Source organism: Pecten maximus, chromosome 3, assembly GCF_902652985.1.
Source record: "Pecten maximus chromosome 3, xPecMax1.1, whole genome shotgun sequence".
Classification (NCBI taxonomy): domain Eukaryota; kingdom Metazoa; phylum Mollusca; class Bivalvia; order Pectinida; family Pectinidae; genus Pecten; species Pecten maximus.
In genome coordinates, this window is record NC_047017.1 from 33,464,107 (window position 1) to 33,490,072 (window position 25,966).

The 25,966-nt window shown below is 40.1% G+C and overlaps 1 protein-coding gene across 2 annotated transcripts; it reads left to right on the forward strand.

The window, feature by feature from the left end:
* Positions 1–425: 425 nt before the first annotated feature.
* Positions 426–25,280, forward strand: LOC117323957 (elongation of very long chain fatty acids protein 7-like). Of its 2 annotated transcripts, XR_004531871.1 has the most exons (8): positions 426–551; positions 9,607–9,794; positions 11,655–11,729; positions 16,859–16,915; positions 17,675–17,780; positions 22,345–22,481; positions 23,398–24,336; positions 24,371–25,280. XR_004531871.1 is itself a non-coding variant. In XM_033879517.1 (7 exons), exons 1-7 carry the CDS (start codon positions 497–499, stop codon positions 23,650–23,652), a joined length of 873 nt encoding a protein of 290 aa, XP_033735408.1. In that variant the 5' UTR covers positions 426–496; the 3' UTR covers positions 23,653–25,280. The 2 variants fall into 2 exon arrangements, 1 of the variants encoding a protein (XP_033735408.1); XM_033879517.1 differs by having other exon boundaries at positions 23,398–25,280.
* Positions 25,281–25,966: the final 686 nt, after the last annotated feature.

A 25,966-nucleotide genomic window follows, 5' to 3' on the forward strand; every position in this document is an offset into this window, starting at 1 on the left:
GCAGCGTGTTCATCCGTAAAAAAACACGTGTTACCACATGCACTGGTATGTACAAATATATCCGATGATCAATAAACCCTGTTGATGAGATGTGGTTGTAAGTGAACCGTGACGTGATAGTCTACAAATGTACCCAGAAAACAAGCTGGTACATACATTTTAAGGTTGGCTGATTTTTGTTATTGGGACCAAACAAAAACCTCGTATATAGAGTATTTTCAACGTTAAATTAACTTTAACACGTCTAGTCGTCGTAAGAAACCGTTTGAATTGTATGGTATGGATGCCAAATCATACGAAATAATGATTTGACTAATTACGTTATTGGTGAAGCATATTGTTATAATCGTGCAGTGCATCTCACTTGAAGTTAAAAGCTCAGTGGGAAACAGATTTCAGCCGCGTTTAATTTACTTACAGTGGGTGAGTCAGTGGCGCGAGACTGTCATACAGATACCGTCAGTCATAAGACGGGAGGACCCACGCAAGTACCAATATGGAGTTTGTGAGGAAGACAAGGGACAGGTACCACGAATTCCTCGAAGCGGGAGGTAAGTGGAGATTTCTGTCGGAGCTTTAATGCGGAGATAATCTATTTAAACGAAAGACATACTTTTATTTATGACAAATACATTTCAGACTCTCTAATATAAGCTGAATGTTGTACATGCGGATTGATAGCAAGGTGTCACCGGCTGTCGCCTCTCACACAATCACTTGCATGGTTAGTTTGACAACACACATCTATTACACACACACACACACACAACCTCTCACAACCACACATACACACACTGAGTATTGCCACTTCACGACACGTGTATCAACATTAGAATAAGTTTTAGGTTTTGTCAGCTGTTTAATGTGAAGAATTGTTTAAAATATTATACGCAGGATTCACGCGGTGTAGAATCTGGTTGATGTTGGTGTGAGAAAACTAGACACATCTAAGTTCCTAAAGAAGGTGCCCCGCCCCTGTACATCTATCTGATCGAATAGGTCTATTCATGTACATGTACATATTCTGGTGATGTAGCTGTGACATGCTTCGCTGAAACTTTGTTGTGAATAGGAATGTAAATGAAATATAAACCTGTAACATTATGATAGGAATGTCTCGCAACACTGTCCGCCATCATGTATGGTCACTTATAAATACAATTACCCTGGGGGTATTACCGTCGTCTACCTGTAAAACGCTCTTTAAACGTTTATACATGCCCCTTACAAGTATAAGTAAAATATAACCTACAGTATACTTAGTATGATACTCCTGGACAAAACATCATCAAAATGAGAAAAATAAAAGAATTAAAATAAGATACAGAACACACTTGCGACCACTTACGTGCGACATGTGTTGTATACTACACGTGGTGCGACCTGTGGTATACTACACGTGGTGTGACCTGTGGTATACTACACGTGGTGTGACCTGTGGTATACTACACGTGGTGCGACCTATGGTATACTACACGTGGTGTGACCTGTGGTGTATACAAGACGTGGTGTGACCTGTAGTGTATACTACACGTGGTGTGACCTGTGGTATACTACACGTGGTGTGACCTATGGTATACTACACGTGGTGTGACCTGTGGTATACTACACGTGGTGCGACCTATGGTATACTACACGTGGTGTGACCTGTGTTGTATACTAGACGTGGTGTGACCTGTAGTGTATACTAGACGTGGTGTGACCTGTGTTGTATACTAGACGTGGTGTGACCTGTAGTGTATACTACACGTGGTGTGACCTGTGGTATACTACACGTGGTGTGACCTGTGGTATACTACACGTGGTGTGACCTATGGTATACTACACGTGGTGTGACCTGTGGTGTATACAAGACGTGGTGTGACCTGTAGTGTATACTAGACGTGGTGTGACCTGTGGTATACTACACGTGGTGCGACCTATGGTATACTACACGTGGTGTGACCTGTGGTGTATACAAGACGTGGTGTGACCTGTAGTGTATACTACACGTGGTGTGACCTGTGGTATACTACACGTGGTGCGACCTATGGTATACTACACGTGGTGTGACCTGTGGTGTATACAAGACGTGGTGTGACCTGTAGTGTATACTAGACGTGGTGTGACCTGTGGTGTATATAAGACGTGGTGTGACCTGTGTTGTATACTAGATGTGATGTGACCTGTAGTGTATACAAGACGTGGTGTGACCTGTGTTGTATACTAGACGTGGTGTGACCTGTGTTGTATACTAGACGTGGTGTGACCGGTGTTGTATACTAGACGTGGTGTGACCTGTGGTGTATACTAGACGTGGTGTGACCTGTGTTGTATACTAGACGTGGTGTGACCTATAGTGTATACAAGACGTGGTGTGACCTGTGTTGTATACTAGACGTGGTGTGACCTGTGGTGTATACTAGACGTGGTGTGACCTGTGTTGTATACTAGACGTGGTGTGACCTGTGTTGTATACTAGACGTGATGTGACCTGTGGTGTATACTAGACGTGGTGTGACCTGTAGTGTATACTATACGTGGTGTGACCTGTGTTGTATACTAGATGTGATGTGACCTGTAGTGTATACAAGACGTGGTGTGACCTGTGTTGTATACTAGACGTGGTGTGACCTATAGTGTATACAAGACGTGGTGTGACCTGTGTTGTATACTAGACGTGGTGTGACCTGTGGTGTATACTAGACGTGGTGTGACCTGTGTTGTATACTAGACGTGGTGTGACCTGTGTTGTATACTAGACGTGGTGTGACCTGTGGTGTATACTAGATGTGATGTGACCTGTAGTGTATACAAGACGTGGTGTGACCTGTGTTGTATACTAGACGTGGTGTGACCTGTGTTGTATACTAGACGTGGTGTGACCTGTGTTGTATACTAGACGTGGTGTGACCTGTGTTGTATACTAGACGTGGTGTGACCTGTGTTGTATACTAGATGTGATGTGACCTGTAGTGTATACAAGACGTGGTGTGACCTGTATTGTATACTAGACGTGGTGTGACCTGTGGTGTATACTAGACGTGGTGTGACCTGTGGTGTATGCTAGACGTGGTGTGACCTGTGGTGTATACTAGACGTGGTGTGACCTGTGGCGTATACTAGACGTGGTGTGACCTGTGTTGTATACTAGATGTGATGTGACCTGTAGTGTATACAAGATGTGGTGTGACCTGTGTTGTATACTAGACGTGGTGTGACCTGTGGTGTATACTAGACGTGGTGTGACCTGTGGTGTATACTAGACGTGGTGTGACCTGTGTTGTATACTAGACGTGGTGTGACCTGTGGTGTATACTAGACGTGGTGTGACCTGTGGTGTATACTAGACGTGGTGTGACCTGTGGTGTATACTAGACGTGGTGTGACCTGTGGTTTATACTAGACGTGGTGTGACCTGTGGTTTATACTAGACGTGGTGTGACCTGTGGTGTATACTAGACGTGGTGTGACCTGTGGTGTATACTAGACGTGGTGTGACATGTGGTGTATACTAGACGTGGTGTGACCTGTGGTGTATACTAGACGTGGTGTGACCTGTGGTTTATACTAGACGTGGTGTGACCTGTGGTGTATACTAGACGTGGTGTGACCTGTGGTTTATACTAGACGTGGTGTGACCTGTGGTGTATACTAGACGTGGTGTGACCTGTGGTTTATACTAGACGTGGTGTGACCTGTGGTGTATACTAGACGTGGTGTGACCTGTGTTGTATACTAGACGTGGTGTGACCTGTGGTGTATACTAGACGTGGTGTGACCTGTGTTGTATACTAGACGTGGTGTGACCTGTGTTGTATACTAGACGTGGTGTGACCTGTGGTGTATACTAGATGTGATGTGACCTGTAGTGTATACAAGACGTGGTGTGACCTGTGTTGTATACTAGACGTGGTGTGACCTGTACTGTATACAAGACGTGGTGTGACCTGTGTTGTATACTAGACGTGGTGTGACCTGTGTTGTATACTAGACGTGGTGTGACCTGTGTTGTATACTAGACGTGGTGTGACCTGTGTTGTATACTAGATGTGATGTGACCTGTAGTGTATACAAGACGTGGTGTGACCTGTGTTGTATACTAGACGTGGTGTGACCTGTACTGTATACAAGACGTGGTGTGACCTGTGTTGTATACTAGACGTGGTGTGACCTGTGTTGTATACTAGACGTGGTGTGACCTGTGTTGTATACTAGACGTGGTGTGACCTGTGTTGTATACTAGATGTGATGTGACCTGTAGTGTATACAAGACGTGGTGTGACCTGTATTGTATACTAGACGTGGTGTGACCTGTGGTGTATACTAGACGTGGTGTGACCTGTGGTGTATACTAGACGTGGTGTGACCTGTGGTGTATACTAGACGTGGTGTGACCTGTGTTGTATACTAGATGTGATGTGACCTGTAGTGTATACAAGACGTGGTGTGACCTGTGTTGTATACTAGACGTGGTGTGACCTGTGGTGTATACTAGACGTGGTGTGACCTGTGGTGTATACTAGACGTGGTGTGACCTGTGTTGTATACTAGACGTGGTGTGACCTGTGGTGTATACTAGACGTGGTGTGACCTGTGGTGTATACTAGACGTGGTGTGACCTGTGGTGTATACTAGACGTGGTGTGACCTGTGGTGTATACTAGACGTGGTGTGACCTGTGTTGTATACTAGACGTGGTGTGACCTGTGGTGTATACTAGACGTGGTGTGACCTGTGGTGTATACTAGACGTGGTGTGACCTGTGGTGTATACTAGACGTGGTGTGACCTGTGGTGTATACTAGACGTGGTGTGACCTGTGGTGTATACTAGACGTGGTGTGACCTGTGGTGTATACTAGACGTGGTGTGACCTGTGTTGTATACTAGACGTGGTGTGACCTGTGGTGTATACTAGACGTGGTGTGACCTGTGTTGTATACTAGACGTGGTGTGACCTGTGGTGTATACTAGACGTGGTGTGACCTGTGGTGTATACTAGACGTGGTGTGACCTGTGGTGTATACTAGACGTGGTGTGACCTGTGGTGTATACTAGACGTGGTGTGACCTGTGTTGTATACTAGACGTGGTGTGACCTGTGGTGTATACTAGACGTGGTGTGACTTGTGGTGTATACTAGACGTGGTGTGACCTGTGTTGTATACTAGACGTGGTGTGACCTGTGGTGTATACTAGACGTGGTGTGACCTGTGGTGTATACTAGACGTGGTGTGACCTGTGGTGTATACTAGACGTGGTGTGATCTGTGGTACATACTATACGTGGTGTGACCTGTGGTTTATACTAGACGTGGTGTGACCTGTGGTGTATACTAGACGAGGTGTGACGTTATCTGTAATGTATTGTAGATGTTTTGGTCACCAATGTTTTAAATTTGATGAAAAGTAATGTTTTATGTTTGTGTATAAAGTTTATTTAATAGTTTCTGAAGTCTACATCCGGGAATGTTTAGGACATCTGTAGATATGTTTACCGGTTAACTAGGTGACAGCGACTGAAACAGATACAGTGTAAAGTTTCACTGGTTACGATGAATACATGTCGACCACTTCAAAGTACATTTTATTTGTACCCGGATTTCAGCAGTATGACGAAGGAAGTACCGACATAATTTTGTAGTCAATACCCGATTGTCCTAAATACTGTATAAGCCAAACAGCCATGTCTTACAATTCCGGACCTTTCTATTGCGTCTAAAGAGATAGCGTCCCTATTTATCGCGAGAACAACAAAACGGAAAAAACACCAATTACGTCTAGGGAATTAGAATAATATAACCTCACAAAACACATTGTGTCTAGCGGGGGAACAGGAGAACGTCACCAGCCGTGTCTAGAAAGACAGAATACATTGTGTCTAGGGCGAGAACAGTAGAATGACACCAGCCGTGTCTAGAGAGACAGAAACATTGTGTCTAGAGCGAGCACAGGAGAACGACACCAGGTGTGTCTAGAGAGACAGAATACATTGTGTCTAGTGAGACAGAATACATTGTGTCTAGAGACAGAATACATTGTGTCTAGAGAGACAGAATGCATTGTGTCTAGAGAGACAGAATGCATTGTGTCTAGAGAGACAGAATGCATTGTGTCTAGAGACAGAATGCATTGTGTCTAGAGAGACAGAATACATTGTGTCTAGAGAGACAGAATACATTGTGTCTAGAGAGACAGAATACATTGTGTCTAGAGAGACAGAATACATTGTGTCTAGAGAGACAAAATACATTGTGTCTAGAGAGACAGAATACATTGTGTTTAGAGAGACAGAATACATTGTGTCTAGAGAGACAGAATACATTGTGTCTAGAGAGACAGAATACATTGTGTCTAGAGAGACAGAATACATTGTGTATAGAGAGACAAAATACCTTGTCTAGAGAGACAGAATACATTGTGTCTAGAGAGACAGAATGCATTGTGTCTAGAGACAGAATACATTGTGTCTAGAGAGACAGAATACATTGTGTCTAGAGAGACAGAATACATTGTGTCTAGAGAGACAAAATACATTGTGTCTAGAGAGACAGAATACATTGTGCCTAGAGAGACAGAATACATTGTGTCTAGAGACAGAATACATTGTGTCTAGAGAGACAGAATACATTGTGCCTAGAGAGACAGAATACATTGTGTCTAGAGAGACAGAATGCATTGTGTCTAGAGAGACAGAATGCATTGTGTCTAGAGACAGAATACATTGTGTCTAGAGAGACAGAATACATTGTGTATAGAGACAGAATACCTTGTGTCTAGAGAGACAGAATACCTTGTGTCTAGAGAGACAGAATACATTGTGTCTAGAGAGACAGAATGCATTGTGTCTAGAGACAGAATACATTGTGTCTAGAGAGACAGAATACATTGTGTCTAGAGAGACAGAATACATTGTGTCTAGAGAGACAGAATACATTGTGTCTAGAGACAGAATACATTGTGTCTAGAGAGACAAAATACATTGTGTCTAGAGAGACAGAATACATTGTGCCTAGAGGGACAGAATACATTGTGTCTAGAGACAGAATGCATTGTGTCTAGAGAGACAGAATGCATTGTGTCTAGAGACAGAATACATTGTGTCTAGAGAGACAGAATACATTGTGTCTAGAGAGACAGAATACATTGTGTCTAGAGAGACAGAATACATTGTGTCTAGAGACAGAATACATTGTGTCTAGAGAGACAATACATTGTGTCTAGAGACAGAATACATTGTGTCTAGAGAGACAGAATACATTGTGTCTAGAGAGACAGAATACATTGTGTATAGAGAGACAGAATACATTGTGTCTAGAGAGACAGAATACATTGTGTCTAGAGACAGAATACATTGTGTCTAGAGAGACAGAATACATTGTGTCTAGAGACAGAATAAAACCGTCGATGACTCGACCTTTTACCTGCGTGCCTGTGATGGAACTTTTGTATGCCTAAAACACAAAACCTGTTTGTAAGCAATTGCAACGATGTTACTAGGTGTTGTCAAGGGAAGAATCGGTGTCGAAACAAACATAAGTTGTTTTTTATCACTTGTTGCAGTGACGAGTCTATTTCTGTTACTTCCTAAGTGCGAAGTCAACTAACATTTAATTGTAGGCCATTTACAGCGGTTAATAAAATCATCGCATTCTATATACGTTTTCTGTGTGATTTGAGCAGTAAAGGAGATTTAACACACATTACGTCTTGATCAGAATCTTCATTTAAAGTTACTTTGGGGAAGAAATGATCGGTAGTCATGGTTACCTGTAACAGTGACCTACTTTGGTGGGATTTCAAACAACGATATTACACATTTATTAACATATGATCATTATTAACCATATTTTTATGTATCGTTCACTTTGATTTATTCCGGTTTCATAAAAATCATCCTTTTAAAAACTATATTAACAAACATATGAACTGACATTAAATTATACGATGTATGTCAAATCAATGTGTTTTCAGAGATTCATACAAGTGACGTGTAAAAACATGTATGCTTTTGAAATCAATATGCGTTTTTCGAGTTCGTCTCGCTAATGAATATTAATAAAGTACATTCTGACCCATGAGTAAACTAGCACGTGTCTGTATATAGAACTGTTACACTATCCCGAATCACTTCTATGCCTGGTCACGTATCTATACGTCTGTATATAGAACTGTTACACTATCCCGAATCACTTCTATGCCTGGCCACGAATCTATACGTCTGTATACAGAACTGTTACACTATCCCGAATCACTTCTATGCCTGGTCACGTATCTATACGTCTGTATATAGAACTGTTACACTATCCCGAATCACTTCTATGCCTGGTCACGTATCTATACGTCTGTATATAGAACTGTTACACTATCCCGAATCACTTCTATGCCTGGTCACGTATCTATACGTCTGTATATAGAACTGTTACACTATCCCGAATCACTTCTATGCCTGGTCACGTATCTATGCGTCTGTATATAGAACTGTTACACTATCCCGAATCACTTCTATGCCTGGCCACGTATCTATACGTCTGTATACAGAACTGTTACACTATTCCGAATCACTTCTATGCCTGGTCACGTATCTATACGTCTGTATATAGAACTGTTACACTATCCCGAATCACTTCTATGCCTGGTCACGTATCTATACGTCTGTATATAGAACTGTTACACTATCCCGAATCACTTCTATGCCTGGTCACGTATCTATGCGTCTGTATATAGAACTGTTACACTATTCCGAATCACTTCTATGCCTGGTCACGTATCTATGCGTCTGTATAGATAATTGACTAATATATTGCTGTCACGTTAATTATGTATCCCCATCGAACAAATGTATGATGCGTTGTTTATTAGATATTATTGTCTATCGCCACCTAAAATAAAAGCATGCCACCAGTCTTTGTCTCTTGACCACAGTGTTCAAGCTACTTGGCCCCTGTCGTAAGAATCAATTGGCTAAACATTTACCACAAACATTTTCTGCTAGATAAACAAGGAAGCTTTTTTTTAGAAACACGACAAGTAGTTGTCGTAAGTCAGTACATGTTTTAGTTAAGACGCTTACCATTCCTGGTCTCCTGGTGCTCCATACAAATCTATATCCTTGTTCATAGTTTGCCCTCGTTGTTTCGTTATGAAGAAGAATAATATATTTACGTATGGACACAGACTCAGTCAAGAATTCTTATAAAAGAAGCATTTAATCATTACTGACTTAGTTGTTTGTTAAAACACATCATTTTGTACAGCCACGTTCGTGTTGTTAGTCTGTATGCTTTAGAATACGGACTTCGAAGAACTCAAGTCTTCAGTATATCTTTTTGAAATATTTATTTGTTATATTAGAAAATGTGCTGTGTAAATGTGTTTTGTTTAGTACACTTTCCAGCAAACTATTGGCTCACCAAAGAAAACAAAACATGTTCTTTGCCATGCCTCATACACTTGCTTCCTATTTGAACTAGTACCACAGTGGGTACAATGTTTACCGGAGAGGATGCAGCAGAAAAGAAACCCCGTTAGGACGTAACAACCTATAAACATTTCACCTGTATAGTAGCATACTTATCTTTCATAGTTTTGATCTGCAGGTGTGTCATAGTTTCTGTTTCCTGTTTCAGACCCGCGGGTTCAGGGACTACCCTTAATGTCCTCGCCCGTGCCCTCAGCTGTCATCCTTATCTGCTACTACATATTCGCGTACTATGGACGCACAATCATGGCCGACAGAAAACCTCTTCAGATGAAACAGTTTGTAATGGCCTACAACTTCGGAATGGTGTTTTTCTCCATTTACATGGCTAAAGAGGTAAGTCTGATTAAAGTATGAGCAGCAGATTCCTCTGTAGAATAGGAGAGAAAATACAATTCCCTGTAAAACATATTCCCATTGTTTGAGTGCTGGAGAGATAAATAAGTTACCCCATTTCCGTAGAGATGGGGAGAAAGTGAAGTGATTTTCATTTCTATAAAGCAAAGGAGAAATCAAAACGATTTAATATTCGGGTAAAATAATAGTTTTGCGGTTTAGAGAAGTATCAGGTTTTAAACTCTTGGGGCCCTGGGGATCATCAACTTGCCAAATGTAGATTATGTGATCCCAATATGTTGCAAAAAGTAGACCAGGCATAAAGCGGGGTTACTCTGACATAATTTTCAGTTTGTTTTTTTCAACTCAATTTTTGAAACCTGTATCTGAACATGCGAAGCTACAATGTATCATGTTTACTTCCATACTGAGTTTGTATCATGTTTACTCCTATACTGAGTTTGTATCATGTTTACTCCAATACTGAGTTTGTATCATGTTTACTCCAATACTGAGTTTGTATCATGTTTACTCCAATACCGAGTTTGTATGAACTTCAGAAATAAAATTTCATTTTACATCCTGTGAGATTTGACCTCTCAAACTTAAATTCAATGAGCTGACAAAAAGAACCAATGTTTTGAACAGCATACTATATGCAGCTTACGTTAAAATCACCGAGGGACCAATGATCCATATTGACACCCTCCTTGATTAAAGAAACGGGACTGGAAGACGCAGTGGCAACTATGCATGTACTTTTTTCTTTTACAATAATCACCATGGCAAGGTATGATGATTTGGATTCCTTTTGTGAATAAAACAGGTCCTAATCTCCATCATCAGAGAGCGTTAGCTGTTTATGAAATTCATTTTTAAAAACAGAGGTATTGTACCTCTCCTTCCTGACATTTTTTTCGACTCATTTTTGAGTTTTCTCCGTCGCCTCATAGGTACTAACGTGCCTTAGAAGGACGAAACAGCTGTTTGGATCCTTTTTTGGCTCTACTGCATATAAAACTTAATTTGAATTGAAATATCTAATATCTGATGTGTCTTTTATAAATCATTTCGGTGTTTATTCTGCACTTATTCCCTTCTCTGAATAATAAACACTAAATCGGGGCAGAGTTGCAGACTTCGGCTGTGATTTTGATACACAGCGTTACATTATTTTACAGTGAGACGTTTGTTGCTAGTACCTGGTTGCTTGCCTTAACCCCAGATATGGATATGATAGCATTCTCAGTTTATCATATAGACCTATTCTAATTATAGCTATAATTCTTTATAATTGCTCTATTTATGGTGTTAAGCAATTAAGTCAAAACATTTGAAGCGATTTATAGATTCTCGAAAATTGAAGCCTACAGAGATAATTTGTAATGTCGAGACCGGTTTTGTTTTTCAAAAAGAAAAGATCCTTTGATTTAATGTCATATGTAATTATATACAGCATTTATCCTACAGTAACACCACGGACTTACTTACATCCAAATCCATGGTTTCTTTTTTATACTTAATTCGCAACCTGCCTCATCTTTCTTTATTTTGATGTTATATTATGAACCCTTAAAAAAAATTTTGTCGCCAGCGCATTTTGCATGTTAACTATTTTAGACACTGTCACAGATAACATATATACCTGTCACCAGTGCTGTATTTTAGGCCATATTAATGCTACAAACTGAAATAGTTACTCACGGGTCGTTATGTGCCATCTCTCTTTCTTTATCAGCATGCATTAAATATGAATAATTCATTAATTGATAAAAGAAATATTAATTTCCCTGTCTCATTAATCATTCTTTGCATTGGTCTTATCCAGGGATGTCCTGTTTGTATATCACTCTGTTTCAGTTCGCTATGGCGGGGTGGCTAACGGGATACAAGCTGGGGTGCCAGCCAGTTGACTACACAAAAAGCGGAGATCGAGTGAGTGCTATTAATGTTTCCTTCCTTGTGAAACTTAGATGTTTTTTGGTCGTAGTCCGCGTTCAATATTACGAGGTTGTTGAACTTTTAACGGTGAGGTTGAATCCTTCCATTCTGCAGCGAAGGGTCAAATTTCAAGGCTGCATTTCCGCTGTTTATATATGAGATATCAATTGACGACTTTATTTGGGAAGTTAAGTTCCTGCTATCTATAACAAAATCATCTTTTTTTCGAAACCACTGATCATATTAAGCATAGAGTGCCTTATTTTAATGGTAACGACACAACGATTCACAGTCTAACATATAAATAAGTCAGTTTGTTTGTTGCTGACTTAATCGCCACGTGAACAGCCAGGGTCATTTTGAGACGGGGCCTTCTTGTAGTAGATGGTGACTACCTCAATGGACAAACGGGAGGCCCGTCGTATGCCGTCAAGAGCAGTTGGGGTACAGTGTCTTTCTTGCCTAAGGACACAACACGAACAGCATAGACCGGCCCGTTCCAGACGATTGTGATGCATGATAATTAGACATGTGTTTTATATTTGTTATGTATGATATCTACACGTTTGTTATGTATGATGTCTAGACGTTTGTTATGTATAATATCTACACGTTTGTTATGTATGATATCCAGACGTTTGTTATGTATGATATCTAGACGTTTGTTATGTATGATATCTAGACGTTTCTTATGTATGATATCTAGACGTTTGTTATGTATGATATCCAGACGTTTGTTATGTATGATATCTAGACGTTTGGTATGTATGATATCTAGACGTTTGTTATGTATGATATCCAGACGTTTGTTATGTATGATATCCAGACGTTTGTTATGTATGGTATCAACAGGTTTGTTATGTATGATATCTAGACGTTTGTTATGTATGATATCAAAAACGTTTGTTATGTATGATATCTAGACGTTTGTTATGTATAATATCCAGACGTTTGTTATGTATGATATCTAGACGTTTGTTATGTATGATATCTACACGTTTGTTATGTATGCTATCTAGACGTTTGTTAGGTATGATATACAGACGTTTGTTATGTATGATATCTAGACGTTTGTTATGTATGATATCTAGACGTTTGTTATGTATGATATCTAGACGTTTGTTATGTATGATATACAGACGTTTGTTATGTATGATATCCAGACGTTTGTTATGTATGATATCCAGACGTTTGTTGTGTATGATATCTAGACGTTTGTTATGTATGATATCTAGACGTTTGTTATGTATGATATCTAGACGTTTGTTTTTTATGATATCCAGACGTTTGTTATGTATGATATCCAGACGTTTGTTATGTATGATATCCAGACGTTTGTTATGTATGATATCTAGACGTTTGTTATGTATGATATCTAGACGTTTGTTATGTATGATATCTAGACGTTTGTTATGTATGATATCTAGACGTTTGTTTTGTATGATATCCAGACGTTTGTTATGTATGATATCCAGACGTTTGTTATGTATGATATCCAGACGTTTGTTATGTATGATATCTAGACGTTTGTTATATATGATATCTAGACGTTTTTTATGTATGATATATCTAGACGTTTGCTATGTATGATATCCAGACGTTTGTTATGTATGATATCTAGACGTGTGTTATGTATGATATCTAGACGTTTGTTATGTATGATATCTACACGTTTGCTATGTATGATATCTAGACGTTTGTTATGTATGATAGCCAGACGTTTGTTTTGTATGATATCCAGACGTTTGTTATGTATTATATCCAGACGTTTGTTATGTATGATATCTAGACGTTTGTTATGTATGATATCTAGACGTTTGTTATGTATGATATCTAGACGTTTGTTATGTATGATATCTAGACGTTTGTTATGTATGATATCCAGACGTTTGTTATGTATGATATCCAGACGTTTGTTATGTATGATATCCAGACGTTTGTTATGTATGATATCCAGACGTTTGTTATGTATGATATCTAGACGTTTGTTATGTATGATATCTAGACGTTTGTTATGTATGATATCTAGACGTTTGTTTTGTATGATATCTAGACGTTTGTTATGTATGATATCCAGACGTTTGTTATGTATGATATCTAGACGTTTGTTATGTATGATATCTAGACGTTTGTTATGTATGATATCTAGACGTTGTTATGTATGATATCCAGACGTTTGTTATGTATGATATCTAGACGTGTGTTATGTATGATATCTAGACGTTTGTTATGTATGATATCTAGACGTTTGTTATGTATGATATCTAGACGTTTGTTATGTATGATATCCAGACGTTTGTTATGTATGATATCCAGACGTTTGTTATGTATGATATCCAGACGTTTGTTATGTATGATATCCAGACGTTTGTTGTGTATGATATCTAGACGTTTGTTATGTATGATATCTAGACGTTTGTTATGTATGATATCTAGACGTTTGTTTTGTATGATATCCAGACGTTTGTTATGTATGATATCCAGACGTTTGTTATGTATGATATCCAGACGTTTGTTATGTATGATATCTAGACGTTTGTTATGTATGATATCTAGACGTTTGTTATGTATGATATCTAGACGTTTGTTATGTATGATATCTAGACGTTTGTTTTGTATGATATCCAGACGTTTGTTATGTATGATATCCAGACGTTTGTTATGTATGATATCTAGACGTTTGTTATATATGATATCTAGACGTTTTTTATGTATGATATATCTAGACGTTTGCTATGTATGATATCCAGACGTTTGTTATGTATGATATCTAGACGTGTGTTATGTATGATATCTAGACGTTTGTTATGTATGATATCTACACGTTTGCTATGTATGATATCTAGACGTTTGTTATGTATGATAGCCAGACGTTTGTTTTGTATGATATCCAGACGTTTGTTATGTATTATATCCAGACGTTTGTTATGTATGATATCTAGACGTTTGTTATGTATGATATCTAGACGTTTGTTATGTATGATATCTAGACGTTTGTTATGTATGATATCTAGACGTTTGTTATGTATGATATCCAGACGTTTGTTATGTATGATATCCAGACGTTTGTTATGTATGATATCCAGACGTTTGTTATGTATGATATCTAGACGTTTGTTATGTATGATATCTAGACGTTTGTTATGTATGATATCTAGACGTTTGTTTTGTATGATATCTAGACGTTTGTTATGTATGATATCCAGACGTTTGTTATGTATGATATCTAGACGTTTGTTATGTATGATATCTAGACGTTTGTTATGTATGATATCTAGACGTTGTTATGTATGATATCCAGACGTTTGTTATGTATGATATCTAGACGTGTGTTATGTATGATATCTAGACGTTTGTTATGTATGATATATCTAGACGTTTGCTATGTATGATATCCAGACGTTTGTTATGTATGATATCTAGACGTTTGTTATGTATGATATCTAGACGTTTGTTATGTATGATATCTGGACGTTTGTTTTGTATGATATCTAGACGTTTGTTATGTATGATATCTAGACGTTTGTTATGTATGATATCTAGACGTTTGTTATGTATGATATCCAGACGTTTGTTATGTATGATATCTGGACGTTTGTTTTGTATGATATCTGGACGTTTCTTATGTATGATATCTAGACGTTTCTTATGTATGATATCTAGACGTTTGTTATGCATGATATCCAGACGTTTGTTATGTATGATATCTGGACGTTTGTTTTGTATGATATCTAGACGTTTGTTATATATGATATCTAGACGTTTGTTATGTATGATATCCAGACGTTTGTTAGGTATGATATACAGACGTTTGTTATGTATGATATCTAGACGTTTGTTATGTATGATATCCAGACGTTTGTTATGTATGATATCTAGACGTTTGTTATGTATGATATCCAGACGTTTGTTAAGTATGATATCTAGACGTTTGTTATGTATGATATCTGGACGTTTGATATGTATGATATCCAGACGTTTGTTATGTATGATATCCAGACGTTTGTTATGTATGATATCTAGACGTTTGTTATGTATGATATCCAGACGTTTGTTATGTATGATATCAACACGTTTGTTATGTATGATATCTAGACGTTTGATATGTATGATATCCAGACGTTTGTTATGCATGATATCTAGACGTTTGTTATGTATGATATCTAGACGTTTGTTATGTATGATATCTAGACGTTTGTTATGTATGATATCTACACGTTTGTTATGTATGATATCCAGACGTTTGTTATGTATGATATCAAAAACGTTTGTTATGTATGATATCTAGACGTTTGTTATGTATGATATCTAGACGTTTGTTATGTGTGATATCTAGACGTTTGTAATGTGTGATATCCAGACGTTTGTTATGTATGATATCCAGACGTTTGTTATGTATGATATCCAGACGTTTGTTATGTATGATATCTAGACGTTTGTTATGTATGATATCTAGGCGTTTGTTATGTATGATATCTAGACGTTTGTTATGTATGATATCTAGACGTTTGTTATGTATGATATCTAGACGTGTGTTGTGTATGATATCTAGACGTTTGTTATGTATGATATCCAGACGTTTGTTATGTATGATATCCAGAAGTTTGTTATGTATGATATCCAGACGTTTGTTATGTATGATATCTAGACGTTTGTTATGTATGATATACAGACGTTTGTTATGTATGATATCTAGACGTTTGTTATGTATGATATCTAGACGTTTGTTATGTATGATATCCAGACGTTTGTTATGTATGATATCTAGACGTTTGTTATGTATGATATCTGGACGTTTGATGTGTATGATATCCAGACGTTTGTTATGTATGATATCAAGACGTTTGCTATGTATGATATCTACACGTTTGTTATGTATGATATCTACACGTTTGTTATGTATGATATCCAGACGTTTGTTATGTATGATATCTAGACGTTTGTTATGTATGATATCTACACGTTTGTTATGTATGATATCCAGACGTTTGTTATGTATGATATCCAGACGTTTGTTATGTTTGATATCAAGACGTTTGTTATGTTTGATATCCAGACGTTTGTTATGTATGATATCTAGACGTTTGTTATGTATGATATCCGGAGCTTTCCTTGTTTTCCAGATGGCCTTTACTACATACCTGTTTTTCATATCAAAGATGGTAGAATTAACCGACACGGTACGTTTACGTTTCGCTTATTGTTTATGAGTTCATATCCGTGACCTGGAATCTCGAATTAAGGAATTATATTATCTTCTAAATAACGAATAGACCTGCCTCCTATTTCTAGGATTTCATGGAAATTGAAAGGGAAAGTTAAAAAAAACAAGAAATCCAATCTGCACAGCACAGATATCTAAATAAAAATGTTAAATGCTTTCATATAAGAATGCTACGAGGGCCGATTGATAAGTTGTGAGCCTCGTCTTGAAGGATTTGAATTTTGCCGGATATTTTGTTTTATTTTCAACATAATCCCCTTCAGTATCTATACACTTTTGCCAGTGGTGAATCCTTTAAAGGGCCTCAATGCCACTTTTATATAACTCCATTTCTTGGCTGTTCAGAAAGTCATCCACTGCATGTTAGGGTTAGGGTACCTGAAATAGTTGTTTTCAGTTTTGGAAATACATGAAAGTCTGATGGAGCGAGATCAGGTGAATAAGGCGAATGCTCAATCAATTCAAAGCCACAATCATAAATGGCAGCCATGGCAACCACAGACTCTTTCACCCAAACCCTAACCCTAACCTATTTTGACCATTTTGCCGCTTGTCTTGTTTAAGTACTTTAGAGTGCTACCTCGTACAGTCAGAAAATAGTAAGACTTAAAAAGAATACCCGTAAGTACCTCCTTCAATACGAGGCTCACAACTTATCAATCAGCCCTCGTACAACTTAATGAGGTTAAAGAGTTTTGTCTGTTGTTCTTTTCAGATAATTTTTGTATTGAAAAAGAAGTTTCATCAATTAACATTTCTGCACCTATTCCATCATGGATTCCTGCCATTCAACTGGTGGTTCGGCATAAAATTTGCACCAGGTGGGTATCCGTAGCTTGTCCGATTGGTGTCTGTGGTATAGCGGGTGATATAGTACAGTGGGTGTCTGTGGTGTAGTGGGTGATATAGTACAGTGGGTGTCTGTGGTACAGTGGGTGTCTGTGGTGAAGTGGGTGTCTGTAGTACAGTGGGTGTCTGTGGTACAGTGGGATTCTAGTACAGTGGGTGTCTGTGGTACAGTGGGTGTCTGTGGTACAGTTGGTGTCTGTGGTACAGTGGGTGTCTAGTACTGTGGGTGTCTGTAGTACAGTGGGTGTCTGTGGTACAGTGGGTGTCTGTAGTACAGTGGGTGTCTGTGGTACAGTGGGTGTCTAGTACAGTGGGTGTCTGTAGTACAGTGGGTGTCTGTGGTACAGTGGGTGTCTAGTACAGTGGGTGTCTGTGGTACAGTGGGTGTCTGTGGTACAGTGGGTGTCTAGTACAGTGGGTGTCTGTGATACAGTGGGTGTCTGTGGTACAGTGGGTGTCTAGTACTAGTGGGTGTCTGTAGGTACAGTGGGTGTCTGTGGTACAGTGGGTGTCTGTAGTACAGTGGGTGTCTGTGGTACAGTGGGTGTCTGTGGTACAGTGGGAGTGCCTGTAGTACAGTGGGTGTCTGTAGTATAGTGGGTGTCTGTAGTACAGTGGGTGTCTAGTACAATGGGTGTCTAGTACAATGGGTGTCTAGTACAGTGGGTGTCTGTAGTACAGTGGGTGTTTGTAGTACAGTGGGTGTCTGTGGTACAGTGGGTGTCTGTGGTACAGTGAGTGTCTGTAGTACAGTGAGTGTCTGTAGTACATTGGGTGTCTGTAGTACAGTGAGTGTCTAGTATAGTGGGTGTCTGTGGTACAGTGGGTGTCTAGTACAGTAGATGTCTAGTACAGTGGGTGTCTGTGGTACAGTGGGTGTCTGTGGTATAGTGGGTGTCTGTGGTACAGTGGGTGTCTGTGGTACAGTGGGTGTCTGTAGTACAGTGAGTGTCTGTAGTACATTGGGTGTCTGTAGTACAGTGGGTGTCTAGTATAGTGGGTGTCTGTGGTACAGTGGGTGTCTGTGGTACAGTGGGTGTCTGTAGTACAGTGGGTGTCTGTGGTACAGTGGGTGTCTGTGGTACAGTGGGTGTCTGTGGTACAGTGGGTGTCTGTAGTACAGTGGGTGTCTGTGGTACAGTGGGTGTCTGTGGTATAGTGGGTGCCTGTGGTACAGTGGGTGTCTGTAGTACAATTTGTGTCTAGTACAGTGGGTGTCTGGTACAGTGGGTGTCTGTAGTACAATTTGTGTCTAGTACAATGGGTGTCTGTAGTACAGTGGTCGTCTGTGGTACAGTGGGTGTCTAGTACAGTGGGTGTCTGTGGTACAGTGGGTGTCTGTGGTACAGTGGGTGTCTGTAGTACAGTGGGTGTCTGTGGTACAGTGGGGTGTCTGTGGTACAGTGGGTGCCTGTGGTACAGTGGGTGTCTGTAGTACAGTGGGTGTCTGTGGTACAGTGGGTGTCTAGTATAGTGGGTGTCTGTGGTACAGTGGGTGTCTGTGGTACAGTGGGTGTCTGTGGTACAGTGGGTGTCTGTGGTACAGTGGGTGTCTAGTACAGTGGGTGTCTGTGGTACAGTGGGTGTCTGTGGTACAGTGGGTGTCTGTAGTACAGTGGGTGTCTGTGGTACAGTGGGTGTCTGTAGTACAGTGGGTGTCTGTGGTACAGTGGGTGTCTGTGGTACAGTGGGTGTCTGTATAGTGGGTGTCTGTGGTACAGTGGGTGTCTGTGGTACAGTGGGTGTCTAGTATAGTGGGTGTCTGTGGTACAGTGGGTGTCTGTGGTACAGTGGGTGTCTGTGGTACAGTGGGTGTCTGTGGTACAGTGGGTGTCTGTGGTATAGTGGGTGCCTGTGGTACAGTGGGTGTCTGTAGTACAATTTGTGTCTAGTACAGTGGGTGTCTGGTACAGTGGGTGTCTATGGTACAGTGGGTGTCTAGTACAGTGGGTGTCTGGTACAGTGGGTGTCTGTAGTACAGTGGGTGTCTGTGGTACAGTGGGTGTCTGTGGTACAGTGGGTGTCTGTGGTACAGTGGGTGTCTGTGGTACAGTGGGTGTCTGTGGTATAGTGGGTGCCTGTGGTACAGTGGGTGTCTGTAGTACAATTTGTGTCTAGTACAGTGGGTGTCTGGTACAGTGGGTGTCTAGTACAGTGGGTGTCTGGTACAGTGGGTGTCTGTAGTACAATTTGTGTCTAGTACAATGGGTGTCTGTAGTACAGTGGGTGTCTGTGGTACAGTGGGTGTCTAGTACAGTGGGTGTCTGTGGTACAGTGGGTGTCTGTGGTACAGTGGGTGTCTGTAGTACAGTGGGTGTCTGTGGTACAGTGGGTGTCTAGTACAGTGGGTGTCTAGTACAATGGGTGTCTGTAGTACAGTGGGTGTCTGTGGTACAGTGGGTGTCTGTGGTACAGTGGGTGTCTGTGGTACAGTGGGTGTCTGTGGTACAGTGGGTGTCTGTGGTACAGTGGGTGTCTGGGTACAGGGGGTGTCTGTGGTACAGTGGGTGTCTGTAGTACAGTGGGTGTCTGTGGTACAGTGGGTGTCTAGTACAGTGGGTGTCTGTAGTATAGTGGGTGTCTGTGGTACAGTGGGTGTCTGTGGTACAGTGGGTGTCTGTGGTATAGTGGGTGCCTGTGGTACAGTGGGTGTCTGTGGTACAGTGGGTGTCTGTGGTACAGTGGGTGTCTGTAGTACAGTGGGTGTCTGTGGTATAGTGGGTGCCTGTGGTACAGTGGGTGTCTGTGGTACAGTGGGTGTCTGTGGTACAGTGGGTGTCTGTAGTATAGTGGGTGTCTGTGGTACAGTGGGTGTCTAGTAAGTGGGTGTCTGTGGTGAAGTGGGTGTCTGGTACAGTGGGTGTCTGTGGTACAGTGGGTGTCTGTGGTACAGTGGGTGTCTGTGGTACAGTGGGTGTCTGTAGTACAGTGGGTGTCTGTAGTATAGTGGGTGTCTGTGGTACAGTGGGTGTCTGTGGTACAGTGGGTGTCTGTGGTATAGTGGGTGTCTGTGGTACAGTGGGTGTCTGTGGTGAAGTGGGTGTCTGGTGCAGTGGGTGTCTGTGGTACAGTGGGTGCCTGTGGTACAGTGGGTGTCTGTAGTACAGTGGGTGTCTGTAGTACAATGGGTGTCTAGTACAATGGGTGTCTAGTACAGTGGGTGTCTGTGGTACAGTGGGTGTCTAGTACAATGGGTGTCTAGTACAGTGGGTGTCTAGTACAATGGGCGCCTGTTGATGGTTTGATAATTGTCCCCATTCTGGTTGATGTATAGTGTACGAATGAACAAATCCAATAGATATTATTTGGCGACAAGTTAATGCCCATATAACCCCTCTCTCAAAGAGGGTGTTTGGGTGGCTCTGTGTTGTCCGTTTGATGTCTATTGTGCGGTGGAGGTATATAGTTGAATGTCCGTTGTCCGTTTGATGTCTATTTCCTGTGGAGGTCTACAGTTGAATGTCCGTTGTCCGTTTGATGTCTATTTCCTGTGGAGGTCTACAGTTGAATGTCCGTTGACCGTTTGATGTCTATTTCCTGTGGAGGTCTACAGTTGAATGTCCGTTGACCGTTTGATGTCTATTTCCTGTGGAGGTCTACAGTTGAATGTCCGTCGTCCGTTGATGTCTATTGTCCAGTGGAGGTATATACATGTAGTTGAATGTCCGTCGTCCGTTTGTTGTCTATTTTCTGTGGAGGTCTACAGTTGAATGCCCGTCGTCCGTTGATGTCTATTGTCCAGTGGAGGTATATAGTTGAATGTCCGTCGTCCGTTGATGTCTATTGTCCAGTGGAGGTATATAGTTGAATGTCCGTCGTCCGTTTGATGTCTATTTCCTGTGGATGTCTACAGTTGAATGTCCGTTTGATGTCTATTTCCTGTGGAGGTCTACAGTTGAATGTCCGTCGTCCGTTGATGTCTATTGTCCAGTGGAGGAATATAGTTGAATGTCCGTCGTCCGTTTGATGTCTATTGTCCGGTGGAGGTCTACAGAGGGTGACTAGTTATTAGTTTGGGGGATTTCTGTAGTCTGGTGGATGACATAAGTTCTATTATGGGCGGGCATTTTATTAATTGCAACATTTTATTTGAACGACCAAAAGCGGTTCTGTTGCGTGCGAGGTCATTTCAAAAGGGTGTTGTGCAAAGGGTCATGAATTGTACAGGGAAGAGATTATTTTACGGCTTAATCATCTTTCTACTGGGGGCATAGTGGTGGGGCATCACAGCCGAGGGCTTTTAAACCGAATTTGGTTTAAGTAATATCTGGACCAAGAGAGCGAAAATGTAATAAAACGTATTGACTCCATTGAAATTTGAAGCGTATCCCAAAATGGAAAATATTGTGATGTAACTTAAAAGAGAGTGTTTTGCAATGATATATTCAGGGGATCGATACAGGCGCTTTGGGCCTCTTGTTTACAGTGCGTTACTTCTCTTTTGTGGAAACTTCCCCTCCAAAATAACTACATGCTGTATATCCTAGAAGGGAATGCAATATTTCTGCAGTGTGGTACATCATGTTTGTCTTTCAGGTGGCTGGGGAACCTTTCACGCTTTCATCAATACAATGGTGCATAGTGTGATGTATATGTACTATTTCCTATCGGCCTGTGGACCCGCTATTCAGAAATATTTATGGTGGAAAAAGTACATCACTAAAATACAGATCGTAAGTACATATATGATACATAACCCACACCGCAAACCAATATGTACATCATTATACATCAGCATACATCATTATACATCATCATACATCATCATTATATATCATCATACATCATTATACATCATCATACATCATTATACATCATCATACATCATCATGCATCAGCATACATCATTATACATCATACGTAATCTTACATCATCTTACATCAACATACATCATCATACTTCATTATACATCATCTTACATCTTCATACATCATTATACATCATCATACATCATCATACATCATCATACAGCATTATACATCATCAACATCATTATACATTATTATACATCATCATACGTCATCTTACATCATCATACATCATCATACACATTATACATCATCATACATCATCTTACATCAACATACATCATATTACATCATCATACATTATTATACATCATCATACATTATTATACATCATACATTATTATACATCATCATACATTATTATACATCATCATACATTATTATACATCATCATACGTCATCTTACATCATCATACATCATCATACATTATTATACATCATCATACGTCATCTTACATCAAACTACGTCAGCATACGTCATCATACAATCATCATATATCATTGTACGTTATTAAACGTCATCATACATTTCCTTTCATCGTTCATCATTATACACCATCCTTATTCGTTGTCATTCATCATACGTCATCATACATTACATTACGTCATCATTTTTACCTAACGCCATGCACAATCATACGCCACTAAATATAGAACTAACAAACATAACAATGTATTAAGAAGATAGTATTATTTAAATACTTATGTTGTAACATTGTATTTGGAAGTCAGATATTAAATTATCTTCGGTTGACCTCCCTTTCGTCCTTTGTGTTGCAGGCGCAGTTTATCCTGGTTATTGGACACACCCTGTCGACGTTTCTGTTTGTAAAGCATTGTGACTATCCAGTACTCGCTGTCAGAATGGTGCTATTCTACAACTTTTGTTTCCTAGTTCTATTTTTGAACTTTTACATAAAAACATATAAACCAAAACCAAAACCGGAAGAAAAGGAGAAAATGGTTTGCACGAATGGACATGGGAAAAATAACCATGAATCGGATGGCCATATTAAAAACGGAAAGATAGAATGATGATAACAAAAAGTAGCTTTGTTGACGATAGGTATGCATATAAAGGATATTTTAAACACCATGCAAGCTCTGTCCTGTAGAAAAAGTGTTTGTAGTATGAAGAGAGTACAAGTTTATTTCTTAAACGATCTAGTTTTAAATGCGATATATGACTTTAAGAAGGACTAATCTGAGGTCTAGAGTAAGGCGTCAAAGACACAAACCTGAGGTTTAGAGTAAGGCGTCAAAGACACAAACCTGAGGTCTGGAGTAGTGCGTCAACGAAACGAACCTGAAGTCTGGAGTAGTGCGTCAACTAAACAAACCCGAGGTCTGGAGTAGTACATCAACGAAACAAACCTGAGGTCTGGAGTAGTGCATCAACTAAACGAACCTGAAGTCTGGAGTAGTGCGTAAACGAAACGAACATGAGGTCTTGAGTAGTGCATCAACTAAACGAACCTGAAATCTGGAGTAGTACATCAACTAAACGAACATGAGGTCTTGAGTAGTGCGTCAACGAAACAAACCTGAGGTCTGGAGTAGTGCATCAACTAAACGAACCTGAAGTCTGGAGTAGTACATCAACTAAACGAACATGAGGTCTTGAGTAGTGCGTCAACGAAACGAACATGAGGTCTTGAGTAGTGCGTCAACGAAACGAACATGAGGTCTTGAGTAGTGCGTCAACGAAACGAACATGAGGTCTTGAGTAGTGCGTCAACGAAACGAACATGAGGTCTGGAGTAGTGCGTCAACGAAACGAACATGAAGTCTGGAGTAGTGCGTCAACAAACGAATCTGAGGTCTGGAGTAGTGCGTCAACGAACGAACATGAGGTCTGGAATAGTGCGTCAACTAAACGAACCTGAAGTCTGGAGTAGTACATCAACTAAACAAACCTGAGGTCTGGAGTAGTGCGTCAACGAACGAATCTGAGGTCTTGAGTAGTGCGTCAACTGAACGAACATGAGGTCTTGAGTAGTGCGTCAACTAAACGAACCTGAAGTCTCGAGTAGTGCGTCAACGAAACGAACCTGAAGTCTCGAGTAGTGCATCAACTAAACAAACCCGAGGTCTGGAGTAGTGCGTCAACGGAAAATCAGAGGTTTTGAAAAGCGCGTCAAAGACAGAAATCTGAGGTATGAAGGCGTACAATACAAATTGTTATGGTCTAGAGTTGACACACACCTGAAGTCTGGAGAAGTGAGTCAAAGGCACTTACCTGAGATCTGGTGTAGTGCGTCCGAGACACAAATGACATAAATCATGTGAGTTTTAAATGAGGCTGAATATGAGAGATGTTGTGGAAATTCATTTAAATTATGCTGACATGTGTTTTGTATATGGGGTCGAACGTGTGTGATTGTATAAGGAAAAGTTGTGTTGCAGAATGCAGGTTAAATCTTCCTGCAGCATCAGATTATGTTCATGTCAATGCATTACATGTTCTATAATAACAGACAGTAATGTCCTCATATCTAAATACATATTAATGTCCATGTAATAAGCTAAATCACATCCAAGTACAAATCCGAAAGTTCTCGGATTGTACAAATGACACAAGATAGCACTTTTCAAAACAAATTAAGAATCTCATTCAGTAGAGCCAAAATGAATTATACTACACCATACAGCTGTTTGTCCTTCTAGGACTCGTCAGTGATATCATGGACACCATACAGCTGTTTGTCCTTCTCGGACTCGTCAGTGATATCATGGACACCATACAGCTGTTTGTCCTTCTAGGACTCGTCAGTGATACCATGGACACCATACAGCTGTTTGTCCTTCTAGGACTCGTCAGTGATACCATTGACACCATACAGCTGTTTGTCCCTATAGGACTCGTCAGTGATACCATGGACACCATACAGCTGTTTGTCCTTCTAGGACTCGTCAGTGATACCATGGACACCATACAGCTGTTTGTCCTTCTAGGACTCGTCAGTGATATCATGGACACCATACAGCTGTTTGTCCTTCTAGGACTCGTCAGTGATACCATGGACACCATGCAGCTGTTTGTCCTTCTAGGACTCGTCAGTGATATCATGGACACCATACAGCTGTTTGTCCTTCTAGGACTCGTCAGTGATATCATGGACACCATACAGCTGTTTGTCCTTCTAGGACTCGTAATTACAAGGAATATAACCAAGCAGGTCAATAGAAATACCAAAATCTGGATAGGGTAGGGCAACATTTCCGTAGTTCAATAAACCTCATAATTTGAAATATTAGGTTTTCATAAAATCATGGATTTCAACACAGCATTATATTCATCTACAGTAAAAACATGACGAACAGGCCGCGATATAAACGTAGGGGAGTG

What these genes read in the sequence shown, in the direction of transcription:
- LOC117323957 (XM_033879517.1), top strand. Translation starts at nt 497, where the DNA reads ATGGAGTTTGTGAGGAAGACAAGGGACAGGTACCACGAATTCCTCGAA. An exon ending in CCATTTACATGGCTAAAGAG is followed by an intron (nt 9,795 to 11,654) that starts GTAAGTCTGATT and finishes ACTCTGTTTCAG; the next exon opens with TTCGCTATGGCGGGGTGGCT. An exon ending in TGGTAGAATTAACCGACACG is followed by an intron (nt 16,916 to 17,674) that starts GTACGTTTACGT and finishes TGTTCTTTTCAG; the next exon opens with ATAATTTTTGTATTGAAAAA.